Here is a 24,934-nt window from a genome sequence, read left to right as displayed (position 1 = left end):
TGATTTGTAATAGTACACTGTTATAACTGCTTTTGAGAACAACATTTGAATAATTGAACTCTGTCTGTAGGTTTGAGACTGCCTCCAAAGTTATCCTGATGGAAAAAGGTCTTCAGAGGATTGTTGCCCGCCATCAAAGAAACCCATCAATCCATGAACCCGTTTGAAAAGCTGATGGATAGCCTGATGGCTGAGATGCAGAAGAGGTTCAGTAAGGTGGAGAAGCTCGCTGATGCTACTTGTTTGGACCCAAGGTTCGAATAGGCGCTGTGGCTTAGTTGGTTAAAGCGCCTGTCTAGTAAACAGGAGATCCTGGGTTCGAATCCCAGCAGAGCCTTTTAGGGGGCAACCATGGCCTAGAGGTTGGAGAAGCGGCTTGCGATCAGAGGGTTGCTGGTTCGATTCCCCCATCGGACGGGCAGGAAAGATTTGGGAATGGTGGAGTGATTCATGCGAAAAAAAAATGCTCCCCCTCCATTAGCTGGCTGATATGCCCTTGAGCAAGGCACTTAATCCCCCCAATATGCTCCCCGGGCGCTTGATGCATGTGTGTGTTCAACTGGGTTAAATGCAGAAGACAAATTCAGTGTGTGTATGTAAAAATATATATACTGCCAATAAAGTGATTCTTAATTCTTAAAAGCAAGCCTTCATGAACAACAAGGCAGCAGATGATGCTGTATGGAGGATCACAGCTGCTGCAGCACATCACCCCAGTCACAGTGAGGAGGAGGGTCAAGATCCTGCTGCGGCTGCCAGCGCAGAGGCCATGTTTTGGGAAGATTTTGATGAGAGCGTAGCAAACACCAGGGCTTCAACTTCATCCGATTCTGCCACATCAAGCACCTCAACTGCTGCCATGATGGAGATGTGGGCCTACCTGGCAGAGCCACTCCTATCCCGTACATCAGATCCTCTGGATCTCTGGTGGAAGATGTGCTCGCCTGTATTTAAAATTCTGTCTGAGGTGATGAAGACAAGACTCTGTATTGTGGCCACATCTGTGCCCACATCTGTGAATTTTCTCAAAGACGGGGCAGATCATCACAGACAGATGGAACAGGCTCAGCCCCTCCAGGGTCTGCAAGCTTGTTTTTTCTGAATGCTGCCTTCGTGCCCTTAATATACTTATTTTACTTTTAATTGTGCAATATTGTTGTTGTTGGTTTGGTTTAATTTAACTTTATTCTTATTTAACTTTTGCTATTTAACTTTATTTATTATTTATTTTGAAAATTATACCAACATATTGATTGTTATAATCTGCAATAAAATAATAAAATATAATAATAATAAGAAGAAGAATAATAATGATGATGATAATAATGTCACGTTTTGGAAACAATAAATGCACCATGTAAACATTTTGGGGAACTTATTAATTGTTACTTTTTGTTTTTATTGTCTCACTAATTTTCATGAGTTTTACATTCACTTGTCCTCTGCCAGCTGTCACGTGACAGGCAGTGCAGGCTGTGTAAGAAGCAATTTGTTCTCGTTCTCGTTCATCGTTCACCGTTCGTGAACAATGCTGAAGTTCGAACAGTACGTTCGTTTTTGGATCAGTCTCTCGTTCAGTTGTTACATGACAGTCACCTAGTCACTGTCACGCTGTTAAACAAATATGGCAGGGAGGATGCAGGACACAAGTCACTTTATTGTGGTGTGTATTTGCTTTCCCAGCTTTTCACATAGTTTGAATTGCTTGTGGCATTTTGTGTATTATACTTTGTCAGATGAAGCAAACCATCATGTCTTCAGTATTTAGTGTTTGTGACCCACGGCCTTTTTTACAACGCCCACAAGAGGGCTACAGCAGGACCTGCTGTAAAAATGAATGAAATGATTCAAAAAAAAGATTTGTTCAATTTACTGTTCTAGAGTGAACGATCTAATTCAGTAAAATGAGTCGAACTTGCCACCACTAATGGTTTTATGTATTGTGTCACCATTTTGACTTCATCAAACCGTCTACAGAAATGAACCGTTTTTAACTTAATTACTAAAAAACTAGTTCAATGCTGTACTCTCCTCCTCACTCTTTTTCAGGTACTTCAATAAGTGTTGCTTTCCCACTACAAATAAATAAATGAAACATGAACAGATGCTCAGGTTCACAACCTCATAGCTAGTGACAGGAGTATTTAAATTACTTTTTTCCTGGGACCAACATCACAAACAAAGTCGACAGGGGCATGGAAAAGGAAATGTTTTATTAATTTTAAGGAAAAGGCCCCTCCACACAACATAACATTTAAAAAATGATAACAACGAAAAGCACATAAGAGCACCTGTTCAACAATTAGTGAAAATAGAGTTGTTATATCTTTCATTGCACCTGTCAGCACTTAAAATTATTCTACAAAATCACAGTTTAGCATTTTTGCGCTCTGCATATATCTCATAATATTATGAGTTCCATCACAATACAGTATGATGGCCAGAATTAGCTTTGTGGAATATGAATTGTGAGACATCCTTGCGTTGGTAGTGGAGTTTGTCGGTCTGTTTTGACAGTTGAGTTGGGTAGACATACCACATGACAACACCTGATGGGTTGATGGAGATTGTAATGTCTGTGGTAATATTTAATCCTGTCACCTTCAAGCCAGTAAACACGTCATAGGCCTAAAAGCAAGAAAAGAACACATTAAAGACTGATCAAGACAAGCAAACTCTAATTAGATTCATTAAATCGTGTTTGAAAGCATAGGCTGCACATAAACAGTACACACACAGAAACACATCCACTGTACAGACAAAGTAATCAGACATATGTCTTTATTATTGAATTCATGTGTAATATGGGGCTGTTTTTCAGGGGTTGAGCTAGTCCCCTTACTCCCTGTGAAGAGAGATCTTAATAGTTCAACATTCCAAGACATTTTGGACAATGATATGCATCCAACTTTGTGGAAATCATTTGGAAAAGGCCCTATTCCACTCCAGCATGACTGTTTCCCAGTGCACAAAGCAAGGTTCATAAAGACCTCACAAATGCACACAGATCTTCACTACCATCTTTAAATACTCCCTCACACAAGCCCTCAACCCCATCCTGCCTGAAGTCTGCCACAATCATCCCTGTACCCAAGAGCTCTGCCCTTAGACCCTCACATCAACTAAGGAAAGGTGGGCAGACTGGGACAGGAACAGGGAAAGCAGGAGCAGCAGGTTGGTTAATGAGCAGGGACAGCAGGGAGGGTAGAAGCACAGGGAAGGAGGTGATGCAGGTGGAGATTGGTGCTGGTGGATGGAGCTGTGGAGAAATCTGTGAAGACACAGAGACAGTGCAAGACACCAAGGCCAGACTACGCAGTATGACAGATAAAGATGGAGCAGCAAATGTGTAGAAGGAGAGGAGAGGAGAGGAGAGGAGAGTAGATGGCTCCTTGTATCCTGATGAGCCCCCCAGCAGTCTAAACCCATGACAGCATAGCTATAAAATGGTTCAGTTACCTGAGCCAGCCCTAAATATAAGCTCTATCATAGAGGAATGTTTTTAGCCTGGACTTAAAAGTGGAGAGAGTGTCTGCCTCTCTGACCCATGGAGAGAGTTGGTTCCACAGTAGTGGAGCACGGTAGCTGAAGGCTCTACCTCCCAGTCTGGGAGATACTGGGAACCACTAGCAGACCTGCATTCTGGGAGCGAAGTGTTCTACTGGGGCAATAAGGAACAATGAGGTCCTTGAGATAGGACCTCATTGTTCAGAGCTTTGTTATTGAGAGCTCAGACACAGTCTGACCTCTCACATTATGAAGACTTGTTCTGAAGCAGCTAAGGCCTATGGTTAGGCCACTTCTGGACCCCGTCCAATTCACATACCACCCCTGACAAGGAGTTGAGGATGTCATCATCTACTTGCTGAATTGTGTCTATGCCCACCTGGTGAAGTCGGTGAGCACTGTGAGGGTCATGTTTTTTGACTTTTCCAGTGCATTTAACACCATCCATCCAGCTCTACTAGATGAGAAGCCAACAGCAATGCTGGTGGATCCCCCCTCATGTCATGGATTGTTAAAAATCTGACTGGCAGACCACAGTACGTGTCCCTGCAACACAGTGTGTCAGACAGAGTGGTTAGCAACACTGGGGCCCCACAGGAGACTGCCATTGTCCCATCTTCTTCACCTTCTACACCACAGACTTTAACTACTGCACACGGTCTTGCCATCTTCAGATGTTGGCTGATCACTTGGCCATAGTGGGATGTATCAGCAAGGGTGATGAGACTGAGTACAGGGCTATAGTGGACAACTCTGTCACATGGTGTGAGCAAAACCATCTGTAACTAAATGTGACAAAGACCAAGGAACTGCTGTGGACCTCAGGAGGACCAAGGCTCCGGTGACACCCGTTTTCATGCAGGGGACCGCTGTGGACATTGTAGAAGAATATAAATAGTATGGATAGTGCATGTCAACAGACTCAGTAAGTTGATTCGAAAATGTCATGGGGGTGGGGCTGGACTCTATGACAGTGGTGTCAGAAAGGAGGATGCTGTCTAAGTTACATGCTATCTTGGACAGGGTCTCCCACCCACTCCACAATGTCCTGGTTAGGCACAGGAGTTCTTTCAGCAACAGACTGATTCCACAAAGTGCCACAGGAGGTAATTCCTGCCAGACTTTACAACATCTCTCTCAGAGTGTCAGAGACTCAATCAATCAATCAATAGACCGAGAGACTTGTTCTGCAGTTTCACTGTATTTGCTGCACTGTTTTGCACATATACTTTTTAGATTTATTTTATGTTTATTTTATATTCTAGATAAGATAAGATAAGATAAGATGAACTTAACTGACCCCACAGCAGGGAAATTCACAGTTCCAAAAATATAAAGAGTTAATAAATTAACAGTTTTCAAGTAAACACTGTACAATATACAGCTATATACATATCCACATAAGGTAAGAAATGAGAACTGAACTGAATTCAATTCAATTGAATTACAGTCTAACAGCAGTGGGAATGAAAGACCTGCGGTAGCTCCACTGAGGGTGTAGCAGTCAGCGCTGAAGGAGCTGCTCAGAGCCTCCACTGTCTGATGCAGAGGGTGAGAGGTGTTGTCCATGATGGATGTCAGCTTGGCTAACGTCTTCCTCTCACCCACCTCCTCCACCGAGTCCAGAGGGCAGCCCAGGACAGAGCTGGCCCTCCTGACCAGCTTGTTCAGTCTCTTCCTGTCCCGGTCCGTCCTGCCCGGTCCCCAACACACCACAGCATACTGAATAACAGAGGCTACCACAGAGTCATAAAAAGTCCTTAGGAGGGGCCTGCACACTCCAAAGGACCTCAGTCTCATCAGAAGGTGGAGGCGACTTCTTGTACAGGGCATCGGTGTTATGTGATGTGTGTCCACCATCTCAGTGTCCGAGCCCTGGATGTTCACCGGTGTATGTGGTAGTGTACAATCACCTTCTCCTTTGTTTTACTGGTGTTTAAGCACAGGTGGTTGCACTCACACCAGTCCACAAAGTCCACAATGACTGATCTGTACTCTGTCTCATTCCCCTCAGACACACAGCCAACAATGACTGAGTCATCAGAGAAGTTCTGGACGTGACATCTGCTGGTGTTGTAGGTGAAGTCCGAAGTGTAGAGGGTGAAGAGGAAAGGTGAGAGTACTGTTCCCTGGGGGGCTCCCGTGCTGCAGACCACCACCTCAGACACACAGTTACGCAGTCTCACATACTGTGGCCTGTTGGTGAGGTAGTTGATGATCCAAGCAGCCAAATGTCCGTCCACACCTGCTCTCTCCAGCTTCCCTCTCAGCAGCATCAGAATTGTGTTGAATGTTCTTGAGAAGTCAAAAAACATGATTCTCACAGCGCTCCCGGCATTCTCCAGGTGAGTCAGCGCCTGGTGCAGCAGGTAGATGATATCTACCTGTCATCAGCGTCATCCACCCCGATGTTTGGCCTGTAGGCAAACTGCAGCGTGTCCATCGCTGTGCTCAACACAGAGTGAAGGTGGCTGAGGATGAGCCTCTCCATGGGTCAGGTGGGAGGTCAAGGCGACAGACCTGTAGTGGTTTGGCTCCTTGGGGTGTGCAGTCTTAGGAACTGGAACCACACAGGAGGTCTTTCACAGGACAGGGACCCTCTTCAGATTGAGGCTCAGGTTGAAGATGGGGAGGCAGAGCGGATGGGGTTGGAATTAAATCTGTTGAAAAACAGGTTTAATTCACTTGTCCAGCACTGGTTGCCTTCAGCTGTCCCTCTGGCTCCACTCTGTCCATGTCCTCAGATGGTCTTCAGGCCCCTGCACACCTCTCTTGTGTTGTTCTGCTCCAGCCACTCCTCCAGCTTCTTCCTGTAGCTGTTCTTGGCCCGCCTTATTGTGTACTTGAGTTCACACTGAAATCTCTTCTGCTCCACTCAGACAAGAAAGCCCTCTTCTTCTGGTTCAACAGGGCTTTAAGCTCAGGGGTACTCTCTGGGTTAGTAAAGTGTTCTCCAAGCAGAAGTTGATATAGTCTGTGATGCAGTTGGTCAGGCCATTGATGTCATCACCATGAGAGTTGTAAAGCGTCTCCCAGTCTGTGCTTTGTGGTCAGTCTCTCACTGGCCTCATCAGTCCACACTTTCACAGACTTCTTCTGTGCAGGCTCTCTTCTCACCCTGGGTGTGTATTCAGGGAACACCTGAACAAGAAAGTGATCAGAGCGTCCGAGTGGGGGAGGTAAACAAAGGAAAGGAAATAAAGTAAACACTACCAGCCCTACCTTTCCGCTTACCACTGTCCACCACTCTACAGTCAAGTTTAAATCTGTCCAGAGAAACCACGGAGTCCGGTATCAGTCCATTCAGCCAGGTCTCAGTAAAACACATAAGGCTGCACTCCCTGTACTCCCTCTGCAGCCGGATCAGTGCTGTAAGCTCGTCGGTCTTATTGGAGAGGTAACGGACATTTCCCATAATAATAGAGGGTTTCTAATCTTGGTTGGTGCAACTGTAACAAACCCAATTTCCACCAGGGATCAATAAAGTATTCTCATTCTGATAAACTCACCACTGACACTGTGACATAAGCACAGGTTGTTTACATTGTTATCCAGTAAACTCTGTCAAGAGTATTAAAAAAAAAACAAAAAACAACTAGCTAGAATTCTCACAAGGTGTGCTCAAGTGAAGCGGTCATATCTGCTGCTGAACACATTACAATACATTACACTACTTTACAATGCATGATGCTGTTGGGATGTCAAGGTGCTGTTGAACCAGGTCAGAAGGAGAGCATCACATTAAAAGCAAGCCTAAACGATTTATGACTGTACTCCGAAGTTGCTGCGAATGAATACATAAAATACTGGCGAGACAATTCTGTCTTCCCAAAAATATTGGAGTGTGAAACAAAAATTGTTCATTCATTTTTGTGAACCAACGTAAGTTTAAACATCAGTTTATCAACTAATAATTTAAGTACAATGGTGAATACACAGGGTAAGACATATAGGCTGTACAAACCTCGTAGTTGTCAGCAGTATAGTTGAGTTTAGCCAGAGAGGTGTGGTAGAGGTAGGGCATATCTTGCCTTTGACTTAGGAACACAAGGGCGCTGGCTGAATTAGACAAAGGCCTCCAGTAAACCTCAATATGACTCTTCTCCTGAACAATGTGTCCAAACACACAGACACACACACACACACACACACACACACACACACACAAAGTAAACAAAGCAAAATAAGATCCCACTCTTTAAACACAAATTCCTTCATTTTCAAGGTGTCAAACAATTACTCCAATAGCCAAAAATTCACTCCCCCTCTCTGGTTCATTCAACATTGTTTACATTGCTGTATTGCTGTGTACATTATTTCCTGGCATTGTTTGTTCACTGTAGATAAACTAAGTATTCTAAGTGCATATTCTTAGTATTGATAATGACCTTTAACAGGCGTCTTCCCTGGAAACCCAGGGGGTCCTGGTTGATGGCAATGGCCACTTTGTTTTGCAGGATGGCCCTAGCGTTGTTGTCCAGGTTTCGAAGGTCATTAGACATAATGAGCGGTGCAGCCAGTATAGCCCACAGAGCCATTTGAGAGCGGGCCTGGTCCACACTGAGACCAAAGTTTCCAATGATGAGCTAGGGAGAGGTATCAGAGGTATATGAGGCATTATGAAACATCAAAGAAATGAGTTGTCTGCAATAAATACACAGTAAGGCACAGAAGAGCTGAGAAGGAAGACAACATGAGGTTCTTTAACAATACCACCCAGCACATAATCATCTGTGACAGTAATTGTAGTTTACTATCTTTTGAGACTCATCCAGAACTTCTGAAAGCACCATCTTTAGCTATGACACACAACAAGTTAGAGTGGAGAGAAGGCCTAAACAGCTGATTATGAATTTTCAAATGTAACCACATTACTATGGAACCCAAACAAACCAAACACAAAAAAATTCGGGAAAGAAAACTACTCTGGTTTGAAATAAGGTAACCAGTTGTGTCATGTCTTAAGGTATTGATAATGTGGAATTATTATTTAGCAATTTGTCACTGATGACAAATCCATCTTACCATGTCAGGGTCATTCCATCGTCCCGGTCCTGCAACTGGCTGCAAAACGTCCTGGTTGTCGGAGAACCACTCAATGATGCCTTGAACACTGTCCCATGAGTCCTGGATATCATCGTAATTCCTCCACATGTGGCAAATATCCCCCAGCAGAGAGTAGTTTACCTGGTAGGTACAGGGAAACAGACTTAAATAGTGCTAATAAAAATATCACAACACTGCCATTCATATAGAGCTACATTTCTGGTCTGGTCAGTACTAGAATTAACAACAAAAAAAAAAGTTTTCAGTATAAATAAATAAACTTGTTTCAAAAAGTTTTTTTGTTTTAGTGGTGTCACTGCATTCACGTTCTTGTTTTACAAGACTGGTAGATTTCTATCCAAATCCCAAACACCCAACAACTTATTTTGACAGTGATGCAGTGTTGACACTCACAAGAGGTGGAAGTCCTCCCATATAAACAGGCCAACTACATGAGTAGACCATAGGTCTGCCTGTAGCATTCAAAGCTTTGGACATCAGTGGATAACCTGTGCGACACAAGAAAACACATAATGGGTGGTCCAACATCTCTTGTGGCTTGTTGTGCTAAAGTGAGTGTTTGTTTTTTCAATAAGTTAGCAGAATCCCTTACCCAACATTTGTTCTACAGGATTTGAGGAACAGCCATCAAACTTCAGATAGTCTACCCCCCAGCTAGCAAAGGTCTGAGCATCAATCTCGATTTTATCCAGTGTGGTGCCAGGGAATCCCATACATGTAGAAGTGCCCATGTCTGCATAGATGCCCAGCTTTAGTCCACGGTCATGAACATACCTCGCCAGTTTCGCAATGCCCCCTGGGAATCTGAAGAAAGGCAAGGACAAAATGTTACTTTAAGGAGCAATAAAACATGACCCCAGAGTTTAGGTCAGTCAGCATACATGTATTTTGTTTTTTTGTTTTTTTGCATACATTCACATGTCTCCATACATGGTTACACTATTGTCCTTGTAATTTATGATGTTTATTGCATGTATGTTTCTCTCTCTCTCTCTCTCTCTCTTTCATCCTTTCTGTCCTGTCTACTTCTTCTTCTCCCCCTTCACCCAACCGACTATCAGCAGGATAGTTCTCCCTTGTGAGTCGGGTCCTGCTCAAGGTTTCTCCCTGTTAAAAGGGAGTTTTTCCTTGCCACTGTCTGCTTGCTCGGGGGTTCAGGCTGTGGGTCTCTGTAAAGCACCTAGAGACAATTTTGATTGTATAAGGTGCTATATAAATAAAAATAAAAATAAATTAAATTAAATTATTGACATACAAGTGCTTCTGTTATCTATCTGTTAACTCTCATATTTAGAAAAAAACAAAAACAAAAACAAAAAACAACAAACAATAACTCCAGAACTCCAATAAGGAAGAATCCCTTCTGAAAAACGTGCTCAAACAGTTCAGCTAACAAAACAATTAACAAGTAACACAAGAGTTTCCAACCTGGAAAAGTGAATTTATCTTTTGTGCTTGTTAGATTAATGGATCATGGATTAATGGATAAAGGATCTTTAGATATCTTATTACCATTTATATAAATTAAACATTCTTTGGTTCACCTGATCCTAATACACACTTAATAAAGAATTAGGAGGAAGTTCTGAGAAAATCAGAAGAAAATATTTTATTATTTTTTAGACCAATGACTGGCAACTGTTAGATCTGCCCATCAATGGAAATTGGCGGCTGAACTACAGCCAACTCAACTTTACAGATTCTGTTCTGTTCTGATCTGAATTTTTAAAAGCATATTTCAGGAGGTCATCAGAATAACTGAACTGACTTTGACCTAAAGATAAATAACTGCACAGTAATGAGTGTTAACAGAACACAGACATTTCGAATGAGCAGTGAGGGAAGTAGACTAACCTGGAGGGTTCAGGCTGCAGCTTGCCTTGTTTATCTCTCAGCATGGACATCCAGCAGTCATCTATGATTACATACTCATAGCCCAGTTCCTTCCAGCCGTCCTCAGCCAACCGGTCAGCCATGTCCCTGAACAGCTCCTCCCTGAAGACAAAATGGACAGAAGAGACAAAAGTTAAAATATGTCATTTCTGTAACACTATCTTCATTATTTGCTCTTTGAAAAAATAGATTTCAAACAAATATAGTGGAACATTAAGTTATTTGTCAAAGCAGGCTTGATTATCTTTATGTCAATAGCACCACCTTGTGGCCATTTATAATGCATTTATGTCTCCGCCAAAACTCTTGAATGCACTCTGCTATATGGACACATGCCCATATTATCTCCGCAGAAGACAAAAGCAGCTATGGGTCACTGGTTTCTTTCTGTCCATCCCTGCTCAACCGTGATGAATGTAATGAGTTTTTACCTACAGATACGACTACAGCAACATAATAAATACGTGTGTTGTATGGCTATAAATCAGCGTTCATGAATCTGACTAATTTCATGCTTCATGCCAATATTTCCAGAAAGGAATTCTCCAAAAATCCATAAGACATCCAGTTATTATCTAAATCTAAGTGCAGATTAAAACATATTTAGAGGATTGTGTATTGGCTGTTGGATGACTATTATGTTGCTAAACCTAATATATCATGTAAAAATTCAACCCTTCTTTCTGGTATTGTGGAAGTAAACATTTAAGAAAAAGTTTAGTTTATGCACTACTATATTATTACTATTATTCACTTTCAAAACTGTCTGTTCTTTTATGTCAAAACTTTGTCTTGATCAGTCATTGCAGTGTAAGGCTGGCATGGGTGTCGAGCACTCACTCTTCAAGCACTTTAGCATAAGGTTTGACAAAAATCACAATTTACTGTTCGAGCCCAACAGCCCCAGTCACAACTCAGGTTTATACTGCAGAAACAGAAAGACGTCACTGAGCTGTTTCCTACTTTAACAAAGTATCAGTCCCATCTTTTTCCTGTCCCCCAACATGTCTGACTGTAATCTCTTTGTTACTGCTTTGATTGATTAACCTTTCAGGTATCTTTGATCAAAATATCCATGGCAAGCTAAACCAGAAAAATATCCCAATTGATCTTGCCTGATGCAGTTCTCTGGGTCATCTTTGCAGTCAATATCACAGCGGAAGCGTTCCCAGGCCATCCATCCCATAGGTGGAGTCTTCAGCAACCCGTTGTCTAGGGCTGCAGTCAGTGAGATCAGGGCAATCAGCTTGGTTACTAAAGGCCCCATTTCTAAAAGAAGAAATGTGCATATTATATATTTTATTATAATATATATATATATTTCAGTGCTTACCCATCAAATGACATTTTAAATGCTTTCATGACTGTAGCCACTGACACAGCAGCTGCTTTCAGTTTTACCCCTCAGTTGCTAGTGCAACGTTGCATATAAACTCACAACTTAGCCATGATTCCAAAAAAATTGGTTGCTATGGAAAACATCAATGAAAACCTTAAGTGATAATTTGTAGTACAATGATAATATATTTAATGTTTCACCTCATCAACATCAACAGGTTCATAAGTACCAGGTGACAGAATCATGATTGGGTAATAAAGGAATATCCTTGACAGGTTCAGTCGTGCTCTACAAGAATGGGGCGAGGTTCACCACCAAGTGCAAAACTGCATGGACAAATAGTTTAAGACTGTTTCTCAATGTACAGTTACAAGAAATTTAAGATTTAACCATCTACCATTCATATGTCATCAAACAATCTAGAGAATCTGAGGAATCTGCGTGTAAGCCAGCATTCAATACAGACACAAATCTAAGTAGAGACACCGCCCAATGAAAGTGTCCATAATGGCCTCTGCATCGTCCATTAATTCCTGATTATGGGCACCTCATCTGGTGTTATTCCACTTATTCTTATCAACAAAAGTAAGAGCATTAATGTAATGTAATTAAATGAAATGATTTAAACTTCATGCATTTTACAAAAAAAAAAAAAAAAAAAAAATCAGACTAGAAATAAGCAGCAGTCGCTAATACTTCACAGTATTTTGCAATGAACTGGACTCGGTGATCCATTAACTTAGCAATAAGCAGCTCACACAACAATAAATCCAATCTTTGCCCAGACATTGTTTTTCCTTGACAGTCACTCGGCTGGTGAATTGTAGGTGTGTCTTGCCTTGTAAATCCAGGTCTTTTGTGGATCCAAAATGAGTTATAAACTCAAAAGTGCTTATTGCTTGTCCAGCAAGTAAGGACTGTGACTTAGGTCAAAGTTACTGTTCAAATGTTTGAAAATGGCTACTCCCTTTCAGCAGCTGTTGAGATGACATGGTTACACTGGTTCAAAAGTAAGGCCATCATGACCACTTGCCAAAGTTCACCTTCCAGGGTGTCTTACCCAGAAGGTCAGGATCTGGAGGTCTGCATTAGCATGCCTTCATATTTCTAGGTCCAGTGGATCACAATGTTCATCCGCATTGCCATGATGAATTATTTTCACTCATTATTTTTCATTCCCAATGCATGCACTTAACTTGATAGAACTAATTCTGATAAGTTGTTCTAGAACCAAAAACTTACAGTTTTTGTTTTCAGGATTAGTCAACTTTCTGAAACAGGTTCTAGCTAAGATGTTCCATCAAGGTGTCTGGTGGAATCTGTGTTTAAGTGAAAAAGCCTGGTTTGCTTTAACATCAACTTTTAATGTATCAACAGTATAATTCAGCGAGATGTGTGAAACCTCTCTGAGGTTGAATCTAGGTGTAAGACCAAATGTAAAAGCTTTTGCATCTGCCTACATTCTACAAATTACGTGTAACCATAGCAGTTGCTGCTTGCATTGTGTTAAATGACTGACAACAAGATTAGTTGTCCGGCCACTTTTAATGTGTAATGTGGAAATGATGGTTGAGGACACACAATACCTGCATGCAGTCAGAGCAGCGACAGCTGAGGTACTTGTCATAGAGTGGTGTGGTGTAGAGTGAGTACGATGGTAACACACATCAACCCGAGACAGCAAACACACCACAGTCAACCACTAGGTGTCGTTCATGCTTACTTAAACTCGCTGGCTATCCCAGTGAAAGAACCAAAAAACAGGTCAGCCAGGGTAATAATCTCTTTCAACTCCATTACACATGCCGCCTTGCAGAATGTCATGACAGGAACAACAAGTAGGCCCATGTCAGCCAGGAAGAAGGTAACTATTCAACTTCATAATCAGCTACTTTGTGACACATTTTCTCTCTCACAGGATGCCCAATCTATATACAGACATCATCAGCTTGCATGAATTATTATTAATATTATTGATATTTTTTAATACGTGAATACAAGCTTCTGAGAAAAAGGTCAGAACTTTTCAAATGGACATGGTGGCATGATAACACAGTGACAGAACTGTCTTTTGGGATTCTGTTTATGTCCATGAAACATTTTTTGACACACAGCTAAAGTAAGTTTGATAGTAAGCCTTTCAGGAAGTAGACTAGTACAGCAGCATAAGTTACTTTGGTTACTGAGAAGGGACTCTTATACGTCACAGTAATGGAACAGAGCTAAATTTTGTAAGAAAGAATTTTCTTTCATCCACCTTGATGGAATACCCCTCAGCTCTTTAGATAGACCAAAACAAATTATTTTATTAGCAACTCCTTGAATAATGTGTGTCACATGAACAAACCCTATGCTAATATGCTTTGTCTCCTCATTACAGCTAGAATCATGTGTAATTTTATACCTTGGCTAGAAGTAAAGAGGAAGACAAAGAACACTCGAGCAGCTGAGTTCCAATTTGCTGACACGCACACACACAGAGCAGTAAAACTGTGAGTAATGTCTATGCAAAGTTTTTTTCTAGACGTTAGTGACAAACCAGCTCGACAAAAATTACAAAGTCCTACCTGTTTACCTGAAGCTTCCACTTGCAAAATGCTCATCTAAAGAGTGTTGGCGTCAGTGTTGTGGTTGCACTTACTGCCTCGTCTTTTTCCTGGATTTTTATCTAACTTCCTGTTAAGGTAAACTGATGTCAGGTGACTGCTCTGTGTCATGTGATGAAACAGGAAACATGCAGAAGAGTGGCATACTTACACACTCACGCTTATGTGCTCATTTTGTTGTTTTTATCATCGAACATGATTTTGCAGTCAGTATGATGTTTTGTTGACATAGTGTTAATTTACTGACTTATGTTTTCTGAGGGAATCTTTGTATGAGTAATGATTGTAGAATGACCATAATGGCCATATTTTCAAGAAACAATCAATTTGTTTAACAATGTATCTGCTCTAATTAAACAGAAAACTTCAAACTCAACTGAGAACTGCGTTTGAAACAACTTTTTCAGTGACGCATTTCCATTTTCTCAGACTTGCTGTAGTTACATTCACTACACAGGCATTCTCCTAAATTCTCCTAAAAAAAGTCTATCTTACCTTTTCATTTGAAATGTGGCTTTTTAATCTTCTAATATGAAATTTGAGCAGAGGAAGCAGAGGATTTTGGTTTGAAAGATAAACATTTTCAGTTCGATCAATTTACACAGATAGACTGCAATACAGTGAGTCACTGGTCGCAGACATGTTAAAATACAAAACAGTGCAGCATACTAAAGCATATTATGCAAAATATTAGGGATAACCATCCCGATAAGAAATGGGCTACTTGAACAAGGCATTTATGGACAAGAGCTGAAAGTAGGGATTTGCTGGAATGCAACTATACAAGCAATCCCAGAGAGAAGGGACACATGCAGAGGTTCGGGTAAATATGGATGCTTCGAAAACCGAGATAACAGACACAGAGTCCCTGAGCACCAGGGCAGCTGACCTGAGAATGAAGATAATGACAAAGCTGGATACCTTGCAACCCCCTGGTTGATTACCCCAGCTAAGTCACAAAGTACCTTACTGGAAGAACTTATGGGAGAATGGGAGAATGAAACATCACATAACATCAATTCTCAGTGGCTTTCGATAGTAGTCATATATATACAGATATCAGTGTCACGCACTGTTATGCATGACAAGGTCACATAGGCCAAATAGATTATACGCTGTTGGCGCCTCAATGAGATATTGCCACCCAAACAATGGAGAACCAGTACCTCTTGGTACTTCCAAGCACCAACGTACAGCAGCAAGCAGTAAATTGATAACAATGTATTATTGATGCAAGTCCCTTGGAACTGGCGTGAGTAATCCTAACAATGGCTGGAGTAGGCTAGATTGAAGGACAGCACAGAAGCACTAATCATGGCAGCACAAGAACAGGCACACAGTACAAGATCAATAGAGGCTGGGGTCTAACACATCAGATAAGACTTTAGGTGCAGGCTGTGCGAAGATGCCCCTGCGACAATTCAGCACATAACAGCAGACATGGAATGCCATGATCAAATGGCTGGCAGAGAATACATCTGGACAACCCTCTCAAGGTGGTTGAGACTGAGCTAAGATTCTACAGACTGACAAAATGGTGATGGTGAACCAGCCGGACATTGTGGTGGTCAACAAACAGAAGAAGGCAGTGGTGATAGATGTAGCAATCCCAAGTGATCAGAATCAGTCTGATCTATTTCTCTTATTGTGAAAATACTCATTATAAGACCCAAAAGCAACATTGTGTTAATCCATCTACCAATGCTGAGTGACTACTTTACCTTGTCTGTGATTCTCTGCTTCTCTGCTTCTCTGCTCTCTAATTTCAGTGGTAAATTAATCCATGTTTGGTACACCATTGAATATTTAGTGGAACAGGGTAGTTTTCCCAATGGGTGTGTTCATGGTAATAAAGGAACAACAGTATGGTTTGTTGTTTTTAATTGAGCACTATGGCACAAGAAATGGATATATCAGGATTTAATACACACACAGCACACGTTAGTAGATACATTCACTGTTGGTTTTATATGGGTCTGCACATAGGCTTTATAGACTCAAAGAAGAATATAGAATATGCTTTGACAACATTGTCAAAGCACACCTAAGGGATCTTATAATGTGTTGTGTTAAAATGGATTGGTCATAGCAAAGACATAGGCTACAGGTAACTGCAGTCCAATGTTGACAATATGCCATTTTCCCATCCCTAGTGCTCCTATGACCAACCCTGTTATTGTTCCCAAAGTGCCTGGCCATGAGGACCACATTCCAGCCAAAGCTGCAGCTGCACCCACAGACACCCCTGCTGCTCCCACCACCCCCAGCAGTGCCCCAGCTCTTCCCCCTTTTCCCAGTGCTGGGGATAAAACCTCTACCCCAGCCAATAAACCCAGAGCCACTAAAGCTGCGCCCATGATGACTTTCACTTCTCCAACTGCTCGCCTCACAAGTGGGCCCCCCACTGTAGCTCCCAAACCCAGCTCACACAATTTGGCCACAAAGAAGGCTGCATTCAAAGCTTCCAGAGAGGAATGGTGGATTGCACGAGCACTGATGATTTCTCTGGACTGACTATGATTTGCTGTTCCTTTCTTCATGGAAGTTGTTACAACAACCTGCCCGGCATGTAGGGTGAGCATGGCGATGACGAAAGTTGCAAGCATTCCCATACATCCAATCAACATCCAGAATTTAAAGTCAGACGATTTCAGAAGCAAATAGGCTATGACTGCAACCAAAACCAGAAGTACAATAAACACAGACTGATGTCCTCCATAGCCAAACATCCCAAACCCTGATGTTACTAAAGCAACTGCTGTCATTGGTATCCCTGAGAAAGCCAAGAAATCCATATATTTGACCACCACACTGTTGATCCAGTCTTGTGTGGTTCTTTGTTCGATCTCTGCCTCTTTACTCTCCATCCTCTTCCTCTCTATCTCCTCTCTCCGCCTTTGTTCGGTGACCCATGTTGTCCTGGACTCCAACCCACTGGTGCTGTTTCCCTGTTCCAGCAGTAGGATCCTGTGCTCCATCTGCACAGCCATACTCTGTCTCCACTGCTGCTCTGTATTCTCCATCTGTTTCCTCTCCCTGGCCCAGTCTATTGATCCCAGACTACAACAGGCCTCTCGTTTTTTCCAGAGAGACTTGAATACAGAGTGCAGAAGTGGTTTAAGCACTGTGAAAATGGTCAGCACCCACAGAAGGCCCATCATGCCATAATTCTTCACAATCCATTCAATAGCGACTCCGAGTGTGGCTCCACTGACAGTGGTCCCAAATGTCCCAGCAAGTCCTGCTGATGCCCAAAAGCCAAGAGAGCTTGCGTGGGAGGCACCACAGCTCCTCGCAGCCATGAACACTGAAGCTACCACTGATGCCAGAATCACACCAGCTACTACAGACGTCATCGCCGTGGTCAGTGCTGTGGCTCCAATAAGGGTCCCCATCGCCAGAGCACCAACTGTCTTGACTTCCTGCATCACTGGTTTCAGTGGACCGGCCCCAGTCATCATTGACACAGTCTTGTCCACTGGGTCTTCCGTGGCTCCCAGTATGCAGCCTGCCACTGCTCCCAGTGCAAACCCTAGAGCTGCCTCCATTGAAGGGCTCCTAGCTCCTGAAATATGAGAACAAGAACAAAACTGTTTAATGTTTAATGGGATGCTCGAGGGGTTTCTGTACTTGCAGCTTTCTTTGGTTTCCTTTTTTTAAGATCTAAGATTTGAACAGATAATGCCAATGTAGGAATGCTGTTTTTCCAGTCTTAAAATCTCGGACTAAGCTGGTGTGTTTTACAGCAAGGTGCAACTTTAAGAGGTAAACCTTCTACTTCTAAGCTTCTACATTTTGGTGACATATATGACTGCCCTGCTTCTGTCTTCTCTGCTGTATGTGTCAGAGTGTGACACACACAGGGAATTCATTGTGCATTCACTGCCCCTGTAAACTGTGAAATCTATGTCACTTTGTACAATAAAGCATAGACAGCACAGACTTAATTGGCCATCCATTTGTACCTTGCAAACTCAGAAGTCTATACTGGTATGGTCACAAAGCTTGTTTAATCCTTCTGTTATGGTTAACCCCACATAGGCGTATATATATGTCACTACTTTCTTGTTCTTGTTCAATTAGATGCAAAAATCATAACACTATCACATTCATTTATACATAGGTAGATTTTACAAATTCTATTGAAAAAAAAATGTTGTGTTGTTATTGTTATCAGAAAACTCAACCATGTACGGCAAGTGCCAAGTACCTCTGTGATCACTGGCAAGTTGTTTCACTGCAGCATTTTTAATACAGTATTCATTTTGGTCATTGGACATCCCCCCACCCCACAATTCAACCCCTGATTATACTTAAATATTGATGTATGTGAGTTCTTTTGCTCTGAATCAGTTGATTTTCTTGATTTATTTCTTTAATGAACATTTCTTGTAAACAATTCACTTTGTATAGTTGAAATCTTTGTATTGAACAGTACAATTTCTGTTTCTTCTTTTCAAATTACCCGTTGAATGACTGTAAAGTATGTAAGTAAGTAAAGTCATCATGTTTTGTCATGTGTAACAAGCCTGCAGTGAGAGACTCTCCACAGACCGGTTGATCAGGTTTTACCAGCACCATGCTGCTATTCCTATTGTTCACAAACACCATGTGATTTTAAGATTTTATGATGTTTAACTGTAAAAGGAACAATAGACAAAGTAAATGTTTCAATATTTTTCATACTAATTTTTAACTGTCCAAAGTTAGGAAAAATTAGCATGTATGAAATGAAAGAACTGGAAGTACAGTGATTATGCTTCCAGTGCTTTGTTTTAATGAGCTTACACAAGTAATGTAGGCAGAAATACATGGCAGTTTTCATTTTACATTAACACAGAGATGGACTGAAATGCAGATCTGGAAAGTCTAAAATATCTTTACCCAGTTTACTCCGTGCCATGCCTCTGCGAGATGACTCCTTCTTCCCAGGAGTTGTGTCAGGCTTTGTGCAGAACTCTTTCCTCAGTGAGTGGACAGCACCCAGTGAATTGTAAAATATAGCTGATAGCGTGTCTTTTTCCCTGTCTATGTGACATACAGGACACGCCCACTACCGGTATGTCCTTTGTGTAACATTTCTCCAGTAGGTCCTATCCTTCAGGATCTCTGGCGTTCAGTGCCACATGCAAGGCAGCATTCCTGTACCACAGTACCTGTTATCTGTATCTTCATTCTCCCTCATCTACATCATCCTTCTTACATGAGCTTCTCTCAAAACTGGTTGTAAGCAGAAAATACTGAGTAATTTTTTCATATAATGGTATTGAAAATTTGAAATAGCTATGGTCTGCACAGTTCTATTTATTTTGGATAGAACTTACAAAAGGATCTAGTAATGCACTGATAGAAGATCATGCTTATATTAGGAAAATATATGTCCATATGGCATCTAAATTTTTTGCAATTGCACAGTGTGTTTAATACTAATGGTTTTTGTCAGTAATTAGAATTGTTTGTAAACTGACACAATTCATTTGTACATAAATTTTCCAGCATGTGAAAACACAAAATATTCAGTAAAACAAATGAGGGACATATTCCTGTTAGTACAATCATTTTGTTGTTTGGGACTCATATTCTCATATACAGATATATCCTCATATATTTGTAGCAGCTTTCGCTAGATTTGGTGAAAATTCAATGAAGGAATGTTAAAAATATTTTTTAAAGAAAAGATTAAAAACAGTTAAAATCTGTCAGTGTGGAAGTACATCACTCATATACTGAAGCAAAATAAAAAAGAAAAAAGACTTTTCTTTTGCACTTTATAACTCTATTAAAGCAGTGAGGAATTTTCGACCAGGTCCTGTGGTTCAATTCCCATATAAAACATATCACTAGGACTGTCTTCTTTCACCTTCGTAGCATAATTAAAATAAGGAACATCCTTTCTCAGAGTGATGCTGAGAAGTTGGTCCATGCATTCATCACTTCTAGGCTGGACTACTGTAATTCTCTTTTGTCAGGATGTTCTAAAAACTCTCTGAAGAGTCTTCAGTTGGTCCAGAATTCTGCAGCAAGTGTACTGACAGGAGTTAATAAGACAGCGCATATCTCAGCTGTTTTAGCCTCACTCCATTGGCTTCCTGTAGGATATAGGATAGACTTCAAAATCCTTCTATTGACTTATAAGGTTCTCAATAACAAAGCTCCATCCTATCTCAAGGACCTGATTGTTCCTTATTGCCCCAGTAGAACACTTCACTAACAGAACGCAGTCTGCTAGTGGTTCCCAGTATCTCTAAAAACAGACTGGGAGGTAGAGCCTTCAGCTACCGTGCTCCACTACTGTGGAACCAACTCTCTCCATGGGTCAGAGAGGCAGACACTCTCTCCACTTTTAAGTCCAGGCTAAAAACATTCCTCTATGATAGAGCTTATATTTAGGGCTGGCTCAGGTAACTGAACCATTTTATAGCTATGCTGTCATGGGTTTAGACTGCTGGGGGGCTCATCAGGATACAAGGAGCCATCTACTCTCCTCTCCTCTTTTCTCCTCTCCTCTCCTCTCCTTCTGCACATTTGCTGTTCCGTCTTTATCTGTTACCCTCCCTGCTGTCCCTGCTCATCAACCAACTTGCTGCTCCTGCTTTCGCTGTTCACGGCCCAGCCTGCCCACCAGGAGCTGCCTCCATCAGCTCTCCCCTGACTGAACATTCCCCATCTATCCCATATCTCATGGTGTTAACTGCTTTCCTGCCTGTACAACATCCATTGCACGTCTGCCCGTCCTGGGTGAGGGATCCCTCCTCTGTTGCTCACCCTGAGGTTTCTCCCATTTTTTCCTGTTAAAGGTTTTTCTGGGAGTTTTTCCTTAGTCGATGTGAGAGTTGAAATTTTTGTCTTTTGACAATTGACAAATTGACAAATTTGTTGTCTTGTCTTGTCTTGTCTGTCTTGTCTACCTTAGTGTCTTGGTCAGGTTGATTGCCTGTGGATTTTGCATTCCATTTATATCGCAAAATGTAAAGCTGATGACTGTATAGATGAGAAAAAAATGTTTACCCAACTGAGTTTTTAAACTTCAGTATTGTAAGTTTTTCAGATGTGGCTCTCCTTTAACAATTAATTTGCATTGCCCTTTGTAGTCCTAAAATATTTTATTTAGCATATCCTCTCAATTCAGTGTGATTGTATTTAGAAGAAGAAATATTCCTAAATAATGCACATCTCAAAAATGTACACTTCTTTGAAATTATGACGACATAATCATTTACCATGATATAGTTAACATTTCTTTGACAGTCACAGGGATAAACTAAAGGAGATATTAATTATCAACTACATTCTGACATATACATTTTGACATTTTCTTCCACTGAATTTGCATACATACAAAAGTTTGATATTTTGGGAGAAGTAAATTCTTTTGTGAAAACATGACAACTTGCTAAAGAAAGTACATCCTACAGCATTGAATGACTACAGGTCCAAAGCCCTGACCTCCCACATCATGAAGGTCATGGAGAGGTTGGTTCTGGCACACTTGAGGTCACAGGTGGGTGCAGCCCAGGACCCACTGCAGTTTGCATACCAGCCCCAAGTAGGGGTGGACGATGCATTTATATACCTGCTGCAGAGGGCCTACACCTTCCTGGACCGATCCAGCACCACTGTCCGCACCATTTTCTTTGACTTTTCATGCGCCTTTACACCATCCAGCCTCGGCTGCTGAGGGAAGAGCTGGAGAGAATAGATGTGGACACACGCCTCATCGCCTGGATTACCGACTATCTAACAGGCAGACCATAGTTTGTGAGGTTACAGAGCTGTGTGTCTGACCGTCTGACAAACAACATTGGGTCCCCCCAGGGAACTTTGCTCTTCCTCTTCATCACCTACACTGTGGATTTTAAGTACTGATTCAAGTCGTGTCTACAAAAATACACAGATGACACAGCTATAGTGGGGTGTGTGGAGAGGGGACAGGAAGAGGAGTACAGAAAACTGGTGGACAACTTTGTGAGGTGGTGTGGGGAGAACCACCTACAGCTGAATATCGACAAGACTACGGAGATGGTGGTCAATTTCAGCCATGCATACGAAGACATCGCCATTGCCGATCTCCATCTCGGGAACCGATGTGGAGCAGGTAACATCATACAAGTACCTCGGTGTTAACCTCAACTGCAAGCTGCAGTGGTCCACAAACACTGAAGTACTCTACAAAAAGGGGGGATGTCTAATGACCACTCAGATCCTTCAACATCTGGAGCGTCCTGCTCCATCTTCTTCACAGTAGTGTGCTGGAATAAATGTGAAGGATTCAAACTGAATCAACAAGCTCATTAAAAAGGCTGAGTCAGTTGTGGGGACCAGGCTGGCTCCATTGGAGGAGGTGGTGAGAGACAATACTAGAAAAGATCAGAACAATAATGAACAATATCTCTCACCCCCTTCATAGTACACTGGACAGCATGAGGAGCAGCCACAGCCATCTACTGTAGCCCAGATGCTTAAGGGAGCTACAGCAAGTCCTTTCTGCCTGAGGCTATCTACAATATACATGGAGCCTCCAGATCTGTGCACCTGAGTGACGAGTGTGTGTCAAGGGACTTTTTATCTGTCTATTTGTATACTGTTCTATACTGTTTTTGCCTTTTTTTCCCTGTGATGCTGAGACAAACTAATCTCCACCCCTCGGGGATCAATAAAGTTTAATTGCATTGAATTGAATTGAATTAATCATGCCCATTTGATGAATTGCCTTTCTTATTGTTAATGGAATAGCCAGCATAACTCTGTAGTCCTGCAGATCCCAGAGAAGCCGCTAGAAGTCCAGCAGCCCTTAACATTGCGGCTCCCATGGGCTAATGGCAAAGCCAAAAGTATGACAATATTAATGAATGACAGCAAATCCTCATTGCCAGCTACAATTTAATTTAATTTATTAATCCGAAGCTGGGAAATTACTTCTCTGCATCTAACCCATCACTGATTGAAACACAGTGCCTTAAGTGCCTTGCTCAAGGGCACAGATGCTAATGGAGGGGTGGGGACATTATCACTCCACCACACTCAAATTTTTTCCTGCCCGTCCGGTGGGGGAATCGAACCTGTGACCTTCCGATCACAAGCCGATTCTCCAACCTCTAGGCCACGGCAGCCCCCTGCCCCCAAACACTACTCCAAGTACCAGCACTGCACAACACCAAAGCTATTTTAGTGCTGACATAACAACAAGCCCCAGAAGACCCCGGAGGTTGTAGCAAGGCCTGTTATTAGTCCAATTTGTCCATCTGCATCGAGACACCACTCAGTGAGACTGTGACAATTGATGTGTTGGTTGTTTACATCTTGAATATATGTAGGATCACAGCTGTAGGGACAGAAATGCAAAAAGACAGCCCTCCTGCTCAATCCCACAGGTGCACTGACATCACACCCAGAAGAGCACCAATCAGCCCAGTCAGGATGTCCACTGTTAACACCAAAGATTGAGTTGTGTAAAAAGTTTCATAAAAAAAAGAGTTGTTTTTCAAGAGTAATTTTAATCCCTAGTCCAAGCAGGAGTCCAATTAGCAGTATGAGCAACACAAAGGTAAGTGTCATGTATCTACGGAGCTTCCTGAAGGCAAAAGGATAATAGCAAGACCTAATCTAGGTTTATTAGAATCAACAGCCTGACCTGACCAGACTCCAAGGTGCAATAGTAATGAATCTCAAAGCAGGGAGGGTGAGCCTTCCGACTGGAGTAGCCACCATTTGCTGTTGTTGCTTATTTATGAAGAGTAAGGTGAGGCTGATGAAACCACATTAGGCAGAGACCTCTCACTAACAGGGCCATCAGCATTATGGAGGCTGTTCCAAAGAGTACTCCTGCTATTAAACATCCCAGAAATACTGTCAACCCTGAATTGTCTGTCTGTCTGAATTTCTGAAAATGTGAGGCTGAAACTGTAATATGCATGTTGCACTTATGAAAAATAAAAATTCAAGTACAAAATTATGCTTGCAGAGATTCAAACTTTTTTCAGAGTTCCAAAATACTTTTCAAAGTTTCAAAGCTTATTTTGACCTTATTTCAGGTTTTAAATTTTCAAACACTGACTTTCAAGGTTGCAAAACATTTTCTTTTGGTTTCAGATAATGGCAGGATTCTAATCTCATAGAGAGCACAGACCGGTCATTAAAAAGGTACTGTCTGAGCTGAGAAACACCCCAAACTTGAGTACCCAGTGTAAATGGGAAGTAATGACAGATACCGACATGGGAAGTGACCACTTTCCAATATTAATGTCAATTAACTTTGAGTTGTGTGCGCAAGAAGGATATGGTGTTGAAAGATGGTGTTTCTCTAAAGCCGACTGGGAGAAATTTAGAACAAATTGTAAAGAGACTGCAGAAGGATTTCAAATGAAGGAAGATATTGATAGCTGTGAAACAGATCTAACTTCTTTAATCCTGAACGCTGCAGCAACATCAAGCATTCCTAAGAGCACAGTTAGCGGTTAAAAAGAAAACTGTACCACGGTGGAACAATAACTGTAGTACTGCAATCAAAGAAAGAAATTCTGCA

At 41.8% G+C, this 24,934-nt stretch overlaps 2 protein-coding genes and 1 non-coding gene across 4 annotated transcripts; 1 reads left to right on the top strand and 2 right to left on the bottom strand.

The window, feature by feature from the left end:
* Window positions 1–263: 263 nt before the first annotated feature.
* On the top strand, window positions 264–337 carry trnat-agu. Its single transcript has one exon. It is a non-coding gene; the product is annotated as a tRNA-Thr (tRNA).
* Window positions 338–2,194: 1,857 nt separating this feature from the next.
* On the bottom strand, window positions 2,195–14,530 carry LOC124064671 (alpha-N-acetylgalactosaminidase-like). 2 transcript variants are annotated; one of them, XM_046399321.1, is made up of 9 exons: window positions 14,374–14,530; window positions 11,583–11,736; window positions 10,429–10,569; window positions 9,167–9,378; window positions 8,968–9,062; window positions 8,533–8,694; window positions 7,896–8,093; window positions 7,472–7,612; window positions 2,195–2,628 (listed from the first exon to the last, which is right to left on the bottom strand). In XM_046399321.1, exons 2-9 carry the CDS (start codon window positions 11,732–11,734, stop codon window positions 2,422–2,424), a joined length of 1,308 nt encoding a protein of 435 aa, XP_046255277.1. In that variant the 5' UTR covers window positions 11,735–11,736; window positions 14,374–14,530; the 3' UTR covers window positions 2,195–2,421. The 2 variants fall into 2 exon arrangements, with proteins under 2 accessions (XP_046255277.1, XP_046255276.1); XM_046399320.1 differs by having other exon boundaries at window positions 14,382–14,521.
* Window positions 14,531–16,276: 1,746 nt separating this feature from the next.
* LOC124064670 lies at window positions 16,277–19,429 on the bottom strand. The gene is made up of 2 exons (XM_046399319.1): window positions 19,297–19,429; window positions 16,277–17,977 (listed from the first exon to the last, which is right to left on the bottom strand). The coding sequence occupies exons 1-2, from the start codon at window positions 19,313–19,315 to the stop codon at window positions 16,482–16,484; spliced, it is 1,515 nt and encodes a 504-aa protein (XP_046255275.1). The 5' UTR covers window positions 19,316–19,429; the 3' UTR covers window positions 16,277–16,481.
* Window positions 19,430–24,934: the final 5,505 nt, after the last annotated feature.

The sequence above is a fragment of the Scatophagus argus genome, chromosome 9 (genome assembly GCF_020382885.2).
Source record: "Scatophagus argus isolate fScaArg1 chromosome 9, fScaArg1.pri, whole genome shotgun sequence".
Classification (NCBI taxonomy): Eukaryota; Metazoa; Chordata; class Actinopteri; family Scatophagidae; genus Scatophagus; species Scatophagus argus.
The sequence above is the reverse complement of the archived record's forward strand: the minus strand, read 5'-3'. Positions and strand labels throughout refer to the sequence as shown.

Excerpts from the sequence above, each read along its gene's own strand:
- LOC124064671 (XM_046399320.1), bottom strand. The coding sequence starts at position 14,409 with ATGAGCATTTTGCAAGTGGAAGCTTCAG. Across the intron at positions 8,695-8,967 it reads TGGGAGGACTTCCACCTCTT|GTAAACTACTCTCTGCTGGG; the intron begins GTGAGTGTCAAC and ends TGTACCTACCAG. Across the intron at positions 2,629-7,471 it reads ATACTGCTGACAACTACGAG|GCCTATGACGTGTTTACTGG; the intron begins GTTTGTACAGCC and ends TCTTGCTTTTAG.